Below are 12,816 nucleotides of genomic sequence, written 5' to 3'. Positions count from 1 at the left end.
CAGCTGAAAACAAGTCAGTTAAGGTTTGCTTTCTCAGTTTCGACTCTCACCCCCGACAGAATTTGAAACGAACAGCTCTTAACATGTCGCTGAAATTAATCATCTTTGCCCTTTGTTGTTTCGCTCCGAGCTGCACTAGGTGGTAAAAGCTAAGTCATTTGTCCTCACAGCGGGTAGTAAATTGTTTGCTATGATATCTCGGTGATGCGAGTTGCCGTTCGCCACGGTTATTTTGATTTGGGCTAGACCCTGGTGGCCTTGTGCTAATTTGTTGTAGTTGAACTTTGGATGTTACGAAGCTGTGAATGAGCTGATTCATTCAGGTTTTTCTACCTCTCGTCGGGGGGTGAATTCGATTCAATAACAAAGTTCTCCAGTCTCTTTGCTCCTGGAAAATGACTCTTATGGAAAGCTATGGTATTTAAATTTTTTTTAATGTGCTTGCGGTTTTACTACTTCATCTGTATCTTGTGATTTTACTTCGAAACATTGAGCAAATGCGCTTTCTTCCTAGGTGTTTAGCGAGTGACATTGTAATTTGCGCGCTTAAAGCGTCGTCCCGCCCAATTAGTGGGTCACTATTAGACAATCTTTTCTAAAGGCTACCATGTGCTCTGCTTAGAGCACCACATTAAAATCAACTGCTACAAGAAGCTGTTGACTAAACCCCAACAACAGCGACAAAGGTATTTTGACAGGAATCGTATCCCGAAAAGAAAACACCAAACTAGAAATATAGAAAAATAAATCGTGCAACTTTAATTTCTCTTTAACAAATTGCATGATAAGGTATATACTGACATATTCTATTTTTTCATGTCCACTAGATACGCAAGTGGTCATCTTCTTATTTCTCTACAAACTACTCATACGGTGCACAGCACTAGTACTGAATTAGTCTGTTCCCAGACATTATTGGATTTATACTTTGTTGGCTTATGCCGAACAAATTTCGCTCTAGGTGTCAGCTAAGGAGTCCAAACCTGTTCAAATCTAGGTTCCATTAAACAAGTAGTCTCAAATTAGAACTTATTATAGGAACTCGACAATATCTTCTTAAAACAAAAGAGCTTCAACATCATTCCTGTGTTTTTTTCCCTTTGGAAGCAAGTCTTAACAGCAGCAACTCAACCTAGCACGATTTAAGCCACAAATTTTCTTGAGTGCCTGCGTATTTATACATTGTGGAATATATTTGTATAAGCTATGATATTCGCGAGTTTCTCAGTAGAATCAACTACAAACTCAATATTGTTCTGCGCGTTACATATATAACGTATGGACTCTGTCCTTACTTCAATCCTTCATAAAGCCGAAGTTGTTACTTCTATTCGCTTGACCTTGCAAGCATGTCACCCATTACAAAAACAAAAAAGTTTCTACAACGGGAGCGAAGGAAATCCTTTAAACTCATTGGAGTTCAATTAATTACTTGATTAGCAATGTCGACATTTCTGCCGCGACTAAGATGAAAGGTGCAAATTCTGGTGCCTTGAAAGCCAAATTCTTTTACCGCTTTCTTGGGGTATATTGTTAGTCTTCTCTTTAGAGATAATAGAAGTTTATAACCTGGTTAATTTGTGTATTCAGAATATGCATATTTCACCTTGGCTCAAGGCCAGCTACCTAAGCGCCTCTAATAACTGCTGGGCTACCAAACATAAAGGATTTCTTTAAGACGAAAAAAAAGTTATCAAAGACGTCTTAAAAAAACAATAAATCATCACACTCAAATCTTTTCCATTTGATGGAAATGTCAAATGGCTGCGTAAAGCAGCCAAAAATTCCTTTCATTTCGAAACTTTCCTCGTTATACTGGAATAAACTAATCTACAGAGCTCTGTATTGTGTGTTATTAATTAGGAAACATGCAACCAATACAACATCCTCGCTTACGAGACATCCTATATACAATTTTCCGTTAAGGAGAAAATACCGCTGCAAAAAGAACAGCGAATTCGAAAGTCTCTATACTACGAAATTATAAGAACACCAATCGGTTCAAAATTGTTTACGCTATTTACCTCCAATTGGGAAGAAAAATACATCAGCTCTGCTGGATATATAAAACCCTCGTTGCTATTTTCACCTAGAAAAAGAATCACGTTGTCCGAAAACAATGCTGCCCTATTTATCATGATAGATCTAATTCTATGTACATCAAAGCCAAGCTTATTAAACTTTTCCCTGAAAAAGACTACACGAGTGGAATTTGTACGCTAAAAAGAAGATAACTAAATGCAACTTCCGAGATACAGTAAGATAAAAATACGCCAAATAACTTAGCTTACACTTTGTCATTCCATTGTAATGAACGGTATCTTTACTTGATTGAGTCAGAGTAAATCTGAATTAGTTAACATGTCCATATACGTTGGACAAACTCACAGAGTTGTTAACAAAGGACCCCTCGCTTGTTGGGTATGGAGCGATCTCTGGAAGGCTTAGGAGGTAGGAGCTCAACTGTTGAGCAGTGGCAACGTTTCCTCTGGATAGGGCCTGCAAGAAAAGCAATAAAACAGCCAAGTCAATTAGTGCGCGCGGCAGGAATCTTCCCTACTCCTCTCCATAAAAGCCTTCATTTGCGCCGTTATTATCATTCATAATTTGAATGTTCCGGTTGGACGGTTTTTAATAAAGCGCTAAGTGAAAGGTAATCAAAGGCGCAATGAATAGGCGCGTGAGTTACCCTAGTAATAGAAATCCAGTTCCGAAAAATCGTATTTGTTTTGTAGCTGGGCACGTGTGCTAGAACTGCAATATGTAACAATGGTTCACTAGTTTTGCAGAATTTGTCTCATAGCTTGTCCAGAGTTGTGAGCCCGGTGACTAGCCGAAACCCCGAGCATTTCCGCGCCTCTTGAAAGCATGCTGCATTAATTCAGTTGAGAGTTACAAAAGTGAAATCAGAGTTGATTGTCTCTTTAGTAAAGTAACCTGATAAGACTCCAAGACATTGGTGTAAATTTGATTATTTTTTGAAGAAACAAATTGACAGTTTTTGATGGCCTGTCACTTAACCCAACTTTTCTATGCGGTTCAAGAAACTTTTTGAACTTCCTCGCAAACTGAAACTTGGGCCAAGAAATGTACGCGTGCGCCTGACTTTGTTGGAGGTTGTTTTGAGCTATGCAAAGTTTCTGAGAGCTTTTAATCCCATCGATACCCTTGTCTCATTGCGTATAAAAATGCACAACAGTAAAAGCGTCAGTTACCTGTAAGTCATATGCATCTTGAATCCACCCAACTTGTCGTAAGAAGCGCGATTGCCTCTCGTGCCATTTACTCTCATTCAGCACGCGCTGCAAATGTTTTATGTACTCAATGGCAGTGCGGAGCGTTTCCACTTTGGAGAGCTTCTTGTTAGCTGGCGTGGTTGGGATGTGCTTGCGTAAGGTGGCAAATCCATCGCTGACGAGCTTGACTCTGTTCCTCTCCCTCTCGTTTCTTCGTAATATAGAAGCATGCTCTTTTTTCAAACAGTGTGGTGTTCGGCAACGTGTGCGATGCCTGGATGGTTTTGGGCTGGAGCTTGGCGAGTTGTCGCTGCTAAGAGCAGACGAATGGGACGAACTTGGAGAGTTCACTGGTGAGATGGCTGGTGAATCTAGTGACAAGCAATCAGACGACTGAGACGACGGTGACGGCGAGTCATAGCTGATTTCTGGAAAATCGATAGGAAAATCCAGACCAGCGAGATCCTCAAAAGTTAATAACTCCTCCATATGTGTTGCGCAGGGCGGTGACAAGCGGGCAGCAGCAGCGCGGTGCTCTCTCTTACACGGACTCGTCTCGCTCCACGCTACACAAGTGCGTGCAAATACTATATTACATGAGACGCGTGGCGGAGCCTATAAAGCGGTTTGTTTTGTTCCTCAGGGACTTAGCGTTTGGTTGTTGGGTAGTGAGTTAGTGGGAGGGGCTGTGGAGACATTTAGCACAATGACACGTTAGGCAAACTAACTGCTTTGAATGGCCTACGGCTTGTTTTTGTGCCTTTAATCTTCATATGAAAGGGCTGGATTGTCTTGAGCTCTTTTGTGCGTGTCCTGCGCGTGGCTTCGATTATAATTAGTTGGCCAATACAATAGCGGTGCTTGCTGTCGTCAGACCTTTAGAAATCGCTAACAAAGTCAACAAGCGATCTTTCGTGTCGACTCTATATGCCGATCAATGGCGAGCCAGACTTTTGTTCTATCCACGTGCCTGCTCCCTGCACCGAATACTTCAGCTCGAGCAACCATTTTAAACCTCAGGGCGGCCAATAAGCTGCCAGCTCAGGCTTGGCTCTCGTGCACGACTCCTTAACAGTAAACGGTTATGTTTAAGTTAGGGGGAAAAAAAGATCACTTTGCGCGCACCACTGCATAAGATTTATTTACAAATTTTTTTCTTATCTATTTATCACTAAGTAGACTAGGTTTTGCATTTTTCAGTCGCATATTTTAAAAAGTCAACTGCCTTTTGCTGCGTGTGTCTCCAAGGAGAAGTCTCAAGTATGTCCGGTATCTAGTAATTAACAACTTTATCGCCTAGAGATAGTTTCTAGGTTCTGTAAGGATTTGTGTGCATTGTTAGAGAAGCTGTTAGTTTGATAAACTGTTTACAATGCAAATCTTTCCTTGTATACGACTATTGCAATTGTTTTAGAACAGTTCTGTACGTCCTGAGTAGAACAGCAAAAGCTCATTCGACACCATCAAGCGCTCTTTTTCGGAGGTTTCTTTGTGTGGGGTCCAATTAATCTTATCCATTGTGGGTTAAATTAATTCTTTTCCTTTTTGTGACTGTCAGATCTTTTCCTTTCATCGATTTTATTTGCAGAGAATTTCAACTTTGACAACATTCCTTCACAACCGTTTACCTACCGCTGCAGAGTAATGAGACATAAAACTGTTTTATTTCAGTCACAAATATTTGCTTTACAAAGAATTCCTGGCGCTCCTAGTTAGCGCAAAGGAAGCAGTCAATCAAGACACTTTAAATGTGGCACGCGAATATGGCACGAAATTAACGGCCAAAACGACGCCACTTGTCGCGATCCAAAACCTGATAATGTTCTTGAGTTTATCTCAATTTAAGTGGCGAGATGGCTTGAAATGTGTCATGGAGCGTGCTGTATTGACATTAATAACTGTCAACGCATATTTATAACTCAATTTCCTTTTTTTCCGTTTCGTGTTCTTTTTTATACCTGAAATCGTTTCTCGGAACAGGAACTACTGTTGAGGAGTTGGTAGAAGATATGCTTGCAGAGGTGGACATGCACAAACAAACATTTCCTTTGCTAGGTTATTATTTGATAATTCTGCTTACACGCGCCAAACGCGTGCCTGAAAGTTTGTCAATGGTAAATTACACCATTGATTTACATTTTTAAGTCCGGTGTACACAGCGGCCAGACGCGGATATTGGTGAACATTACAGCTTCCTGTTTTCCCTGAGCCATGCAAACCCCTTGTGGTTCCCTTGGAAGCAAGCCGAAAGCTTGTAATATTAGCATCGAAATCTCACGCTCTCTTTACTCGAGATTCCGTTGCATGCGTTTTTTCGGTTTCTGAGTAATGCTCTCCGTTTTGCATATCTATTCTTGTACTATCGACTTTTTAGTTGCCGTATTGTATAAAATCTATCATTCAAGACAGCTACAAGTGTTAACCGCTTGGGTCGCTGACAGTTGCATGAATGCATTAACGAAGTGCATGCACGAACGCTCTTCATTCGCGTGGCTTTTAAGTCCTAATTATTTAGCGGCACGCGGCTATAACTCTCGAAAGGAACTCGACACATATCGGCCCCCAAGTTAATGGCTTGTGGCTTAGAAAGAGTTTGCAGTGTGTCTTTCGATTGATTGTTATTTACATAGAGAGACACGGTTAATTGAATGGCTTTCTATTGAAACCAAAGCCGAAACACATTTCATGCTTCGTCACTGATTTAACAAATTGAAGTTCTTTTCATTAGTGGACGCGTCCTGTTCCCCAATTTGTCATAACAAGGAACTTTTTACAGGAAGGAAGATTCATCGCTCAAAGAGCTTTGATTTAATGGTTTATTGAACAGTAACAAAATTTAGAATTGAATTAAGTGCTCCTTGAGCGAAGCGTCCTAGCTGCTAAGATAAGGATATTGCGTTGGTGATAACGACTCTCTTATCTTAACCTTTGCACGCTTTTGTTTCTGTAAACATCAAGTGCCGCCAAAGTGCTTTCAAAGAAGCTTCGATTGCGTTTTGTTTTTATTAAAATCAGCTTCGAAAATTGTAAATTCCTGTATGTGTATAATAGCGTGCCTTTTCCCTCAACTTGAATCAGACATCACGCGATGAGTGATTCAGACATTCACTGGCATTGGCGTTTTGCTGATTGAGTTGAACTGATACGCTCGGATTTTTTTCCACTCGAAAACATACGTTATCTTGTATTTTATACTGTTCGAGCGGCTTTAGTAAAAGTTTTAGACACGGTTCATAACTTCCCATATTTTGTAACTGTTCATAAGCGGGCAATATCTTCTGTGGCGTGTGCCTCGTCACACAAGTTTCACCCTCAAAGATATCGCGTTTACACTCTTACTTTGTTAAGTAAAGTGAGGTTAGACACAACTAATGTCTGATTAAAAAAAAAAAAATTGTAACATGGCTTGGTGCCAATTAAAATACCCCGGTGTCTATTGGAAATCATACCCTGTGGCAAACTGACGTTGATCTAGACACAGGAGGTTCCAAGTTCCCCTGGGTATCCTGTAATCTACCAAGTCATACCGTGGGAGAGCTGTAAAGATGCCCTGGGGTAAACACGCAGATATGGGGCCGAGTTTGACTCTAGCGGGTGTATTCAATAATCCTCACGCAAGTCGTATATAAAGATGTTGTTACTCCTGCGCAATCCAGCTTTGAGTTATTGTAACTCATTGGGGCTGGGCAGACTCGTCGATGCCTACTTTTTTTTTTTTGCCATGACATTTTCTTTTTGAATTTGAGGTACCTTTTGCTAACTTCTAAACTTTGTGAGACTTTCCCCCTTTTGACACCGCATTTTTCCCATGTTTATACACTTATTGGAGATCTATATCATTCACGAATCCTTAAAAATCCATTTGACAATCCGAGAAACTTTGACTGATGATTTTGGGAACCAATCTCGAAACGAATCTCTTGCAGTTGCTGATGCCCATCTAGAGTCAATCAAGAACGAAATGTTATGGAAAAGTTCATATCCAAAGTCAGTGAGACGTGTCTCACCCGGGACCACAATAGGTTTTACTAAGGGAAAATGTTGGGACATCTATCTTCTCTTGATCTCAGTGAGAGTTTCTCTCTTTATTACACCCATTTTGAAATCACTGGTGGTCCCTGTTATCTGATTGGCTCTAATTTTTACGAATTGCACCATTTTTTGCTTCAAATCGCATCTTTTTCCCAGCCAATGAGGAGGCTACACTAAAAGCAAAACAATCAAATTGCAGGAAAATTAAAGACAGAGAGTATTATGTGGCAAATTTTGCAACTTTTTTTTCCAAAACTCTTATTCCCCCCCCCCCCCCCCGTCAAAATAGATGAATTTAATTTCAAACCGGCAGTACTGCATCAATAAAATATTTGAACTGACCAAGTCCTGTATTTGGGCGATTTCAAAATGGATGTAATAAAGTGGTAATTGAACCTCATGTCGTACAATTTCGGTCTGAAATCATACTTGTGATTACAAATCACGCATATGATTTCGGCCCAAACTGCACTCCACTCAGTTCAATTATCAGTATGAATCAACACTTCTGCTGTGATAAATCAGATTGTAATGTCATCTGCAATGTCTCTTTTTCAGCAAAGGGCGTTTGTGAAGCTGCTTTTTACAAAATGAAGATTTTTTATTCTCCCACTGAAGATGTTTCAGTGGTCTTAAATTTCAGCATTATGCATAATTCTTGGCGGATGTCAAGGATGGTCTTTAAAGGTTGTTTTAAAAAATCCCTGCTCCAATTTGAAGGGTTTCCCCGAGAAAATCATTTGAAGGGGCCTTTGAGGTTCTTTGAAAGAGCTGTTGTACGATTTTACGGAAAAGGTCCAATGAGATCTTTATAAAGAACTTCTAAAATTTTGGCAAATTTCTTCGAAATGTCCAAGTTCAACGATTACTATTGAGGTATGCGTACAGCTTCAGGACTCGCGAGTCTCTGAGCTGAAGTATCAATAAACTTAAAAAGGCTATGTAATGTCTCAGTATCTTTTGTTTTTGTCATGTGACTCGAGAATGTAGAGAACCATATAACTGAAAGTTTGTTTAGTTCAAAATGCTAACTTCATATTTTAAGAATTTAGGACTTGCCTTTAGGTATCTTCCACGATCGCCTGCGCCGGGCTGATCACCCCGACGAAACATTTTTTACTTTGGCTTAAATTCTTGATTGATTTCTGACTGAGTTTTTTTTACGAAATAGACTTCTTGGCCACATTTTTCTCAGTTGTAGGTTTCATCTTTGGCTCAAATATATTCTGGGATAACATATCTTTGTCTTTATTAAAACTGGCGATCAATGCCAGGTGTTATCAGCGATTTTTAGGCTCGTCAAATCACAGTCTGTACCAATAATATTAAAAGAACTATACAGCAAAAAAGAATTAGCGAAATGTTTGGAGGCGATAGCAGTTATTTGTCACACTCCCTTTATGTAATGGTGGGAAGCATCAGATACACGGAGTACTATGAAGTTTTGTCGTTAAGGCACTTTTCCACTTAATGGCACAAAGCCTTCATCAGAGTCCTCCTCAGGTTTTGGTGTTGCTCCCCTCCCAATTTTGAATGTTTTATATGTGATCTCGTCAAATCGATGAGGGCTGAGGAGGATGACACATTTCGACAATTGCTGCTCGCAAGAATTGTTAGTTATCATACTGCATTTATGCGAGGAGGATTTCAGAAAATCAGTGTTTTGCAGGTGGCAATCATGCAGTCAACTATGTAGGAACTGTACGCATTGGTGTGAGCAGTGTGTTTAAAAGAAGAGTCAATCTCCTTCATAAAGGGAAACGACTGCTTCAGATTATGATGCATTTTTATAGCGCATTCCCTACATTGAAATGTTCCTATGCACTTTACAACACTTTGCAAAGCGCTGTGGTCAGACTGCATTGAACACCTCGCAGTTTACAATTTTTTGAAAGGAAAGTTTTCGGGTGCCCTTAATTTAGAAATTTTCGCAGACTGTTATGAAGGTTACCTAATATAATGCACGAGAGGGTTATTTGGGTATCCTGTGGGGGAAGAGGTACCCATGCACGGATTGCAAATTTACGTTATAAAGTAAATGCTGTTATGCAGGCTTGGACCAACAGAACATGTTGTGGACTTACTTTCCGTTATGCTTCGCTCGCTCTCAATTGATTTGGTTATCTTGCAATAGCTTTCGTTAGCTTAAACATTTAGACAAAACCAGTACAACTTCATTCACATAATGGAACATTTTTGGGTCAGTTCCTAAAAATAGTCTTAGCCCGGTTTTTGAACACTTGTTCAAGAATGGGTCATTTCCATGGAAAAAAAAGACCTTTCTTGCCATGTGCCACGACTTGCTCTTCTAATCACACAAAGTTGACAGAGGAAGCCCCACCGGAGTTATTGACACATTTTCCTGAATTACCATCAACGAAATATTGCAATTTATCACCTATTATTTCGTTACAATTGAAAATGAGTCAGCTCAAGTGCCCAGAGGAGCATGTTTTGAACTTGCGCCAACCCCTTTTTTGATATACTTTTGAACGTTAGCCAGCGCTTATCTCCACAAAGCTTGTTAGTGAGATAACTGTGTGCCAAACAAAGGATCCTTCATTGGGTTTCTAAGCATGTTGATTTCGCGCAACGCGAAGCTCATTTTTTAAGGAAGATCTTTTGTCTCAGTGGTAATGCCCGTTGGTTTTTTTTTAAATGGCAAGAATTGATTCCATAATTACTACCTTTCATCAGTGCATTTGTGTGGGCATAATTTATCTTTGTGTCACTTTCCTGTTCTATGGCCAAAAAAAAGAGAGAGATGCAAAAAATTGGTCGAATAGCTCAAGTCTGCGGTTAATAACCTTTGCGGTGCCGGTAAATGATATCAATTGATACTTTTACACAATGAAGATATGTGTTTACTTCACTCCTCATTATAAAGACGTGTTTTTTTGTATTACAAGCCGTTGCAACGAGAACTCAGGCTTTAGAAATGTTTTTTTTCAAGTGTCTTGTAGCCCTCTCATGCTTTTTGAGAGGTCAATTAATTTAAAAGCCTGGTCATTTCGTCTGATTGCAACAAGAAGTTTCTTGTTTTTTAATCTTATGACAACTCTGTTCCTCTCTTTTGTTCAAACCCAAAGTCGATGATTGTATGAATTTGACTTAGCGGGAAGTTGATTACTCTTTTCAATAAACTGATCATTAAAATGTACATCAAATGGAGCAACATGTACTGATTGCTTAAGCCTTACGAGAAATACAATGTAAACGTCTAGGCTTTTTGTACACGCGTGGTTTGCCGGAAAAGAGGTTTGCAGGGTGTCTTAAATACTATTTGCGCATTGTAGTCGTGCTCTATTCAGGTGCGCCTAATTACATGCTAATAGCTCCATGTAACTCGCTTTGTGCTGCCGCGTTAAGTACGTTGGCAAAGTTATTTCCTCTCTGCCAAAGAGTATATGCAATTTGATACCGGTCCAGCTAAAGCTTATGACCACAAGGTGATCTTTTAACTCTTACTTCAACCACGTTCCGATATATTTTTTTCATCGATTGACAAAAACCTTGCTTGGTGCCCCTTTCATAATTTCTCTTCTTCTATTGCAAAGCTAAATGTTTTGCAGATTTTGAACAGTAACATCCACGCAATGCAGAGTGTTACATAAAACCTTCCTTATACATCTCAAGAGCCGCCTTGAAGTTGCCTCTAGAGCAAAGTCCTTTTGGAAATTTTGTTTGATCGTGTCCACGCAAGATTTACTGAGTGACCTATTTGGTCTTCACGGATTAATCCGCAATCTGTTGGGATTATAAGACAACATGCAGGAGTGTTTAATGTTGACTTACAACAAGCGCTCGGATTTAAGCTTAATTAGGCTCGAAAGCCCTAAAACTAATATCCAGTGTGTTTATTTGGAGAAAGAAATTAGGTAACGTGTTTAGTTCAAGAATCCGTCGTCAAGATCAAATTGAAAGCAATGAGATATTGGCAAGCGCCAGGTAGACTGCTTGCTTTAAACCGCATTGTTACCGGCATGTTGTTCATTAATTTCAATTAATGTATGTAAGATGTTTATCGACGTGGTGTTAGTGAACGCGCTTTCTGTTTGTTTCGGCTTGTGTTAGATTATTTTTGTCGCAGAAAATTTTTGTCATCTTTCATCTATTGTGAGAGAAGATCAAACGATTTGGGTGCGACTTTGTTAAATCAAGTTGACGTTTCCCAATCTTGGGTAATTTTTCTTACTTACCAGGCTTGGAACGTTTACTCTAAGATCAACGCAGGTTGCTGATCAAGTTTTATTCTGTTTTTATTAAAGCCAACTTTAGCCATCGAGTTAACTGCCGCATGTATGTAACTGCTTCAAAATATCAGGCTCAGTATCTGTGTTGTGGAAGGCCTGCAATATGAGAAGCTCTGACTTCAAAAACGTAAGCTACATTTGTACGGTGATGTTGTCGTTTCGTTTTGAATACGTTTTATTTTGACTAATTCAAGAAAGGAAATTTTTACATAATTCGATAACCAATTTAACAATCACGTTGTAGAATGTGATACCGGAATCCCGCAAATACAACTACTGTTTCTGAAATATTCGGATCACGATAGTAATCGACCCAGTCTCTTGATGCCAGTATTACGGTAGTAATGGACCCAGTCTCTTGATGCCATTCAGTATTAAAGTTACACTGAAATAAAATCTTGTTTCTTATATATCCATCTCGTATCATTTTAAATTGTTTGCCCTTCTTTTTTCCTTTCGTTCCTTCATGATTTTATTTAGGTTTTCGTCAGTGGCAAGACCATTGTCAGCTATTGATTCATGGGCTTCCCATCCTATGTAGCTTTCCTCCCCTTTAGCAGCCTTGAATGAAGAAATATATTAAATTGTTATAGGTCACTAAGAGAAATCGGGTTGGAATCGTTTTGCGAGTGCTACGTAACCTACTTGTCTACAGTAAAAACCTTTTCGTCTCAAAGGTTTAACTTAGAATTTGAAAATAGTGGACACTCTCTGATAATATCAACATTTAGCAAAGAAAGTATGTCCGAATTTCAAAGGGGGAGTTGAGGAATGACACCAAGTCTAACCAGTCAGAGTACCATGAAAACTAGGGTTAAATTCAAATGAGTAGTCAAAGCTTTAAACCCGGTGATAACGATTGTATAGTTTGATCTACCGAGCGAGGTTAACCCTTTACACCCTAACATTACTATGCATATCTCTATACTATTCTCTTTACATTTCCCAATGTGTTGACGAAGAGAATAGCTCTTTTCGCTGTTAATTGCCCGCTGAAGTTAGTATCGCGGGCAGGCGCGAAAGCGAGGCAATTTCGGGTTAATACCGTTAAAAGCACGAAGAAAAAACGTGCCAGTCAAATAGCAAAAATCATTTGTGGTTATTTTACGGTCGGTTTATTTCATTTCTCATGTAAAACAATTTCGTCTGTAAAGACGTGGAAGTATTGCTCCGTGTTTGGCTCTGACAACAGCGAAAGGAAAAATCGCGTGCGTGCAAGGCTGCAAAAAGTCTCATTCAAAGGAAAAGTGTACCCACGAGAGGAAATACCCCGAATTACAAAATATTTTGTTCTT

The 12,816-nt window shown here is 39.5% G+C and overlaps 1 protein-coding gene and 1 long non-coding RNA gene across 2 annotated transcripts in view; one reads left to right on the top strand and one right to left on the bottom strand.

The window, feature by feature from the left end:
- The window catches only part of LOC113676401 (uncharacterized), a 40,459-nt gene that overhangs the window by 15,127 nt on the left and 12,516 nt on the right, over positions 1-12,816 (top strand). The window lies entirely within an intron of this gene.
- Positions 737-4,291, bottom strand: LOC113676397 (uncharacterized). Its single transcript, XM_027193052.2, has 2 exons — positions 3,216-4,291; positions 737-2,499 (listed from the first exon to the last, which is right to left on the bottom strand). The coding sequence occupies exons 1-2, from the start codon at positions 3,723-3,725 to the stop codon at positions 2,353-2,355; spliced, it is 657 nt and encodes a 218-aa protein (XP_027048853.1). The 5' UTR covers positions 3,726-4,291; the 3' UTR covers positions 737-2,352.

This window comes from Pocillopora damicornis, chromosome 2, assembly GCF_964200805.1.
Source record: "Pocillopora damicornis chromosome 2, jaPocDami1.2, whole genome shotgun sequence".
Classification (NCBI taxonomy): Eukaryota; Metazoa; Cnidaria; class Anthozoa; order Scleractinia; family Pocilloporidae; genus Pocillopora; species Pocillopora damicornis.
The sequence above is the reverse complement of the archived record's forward strand: the minus strand, read 5'-3'. Positions and strand labels throughout refer to the sequence as shown.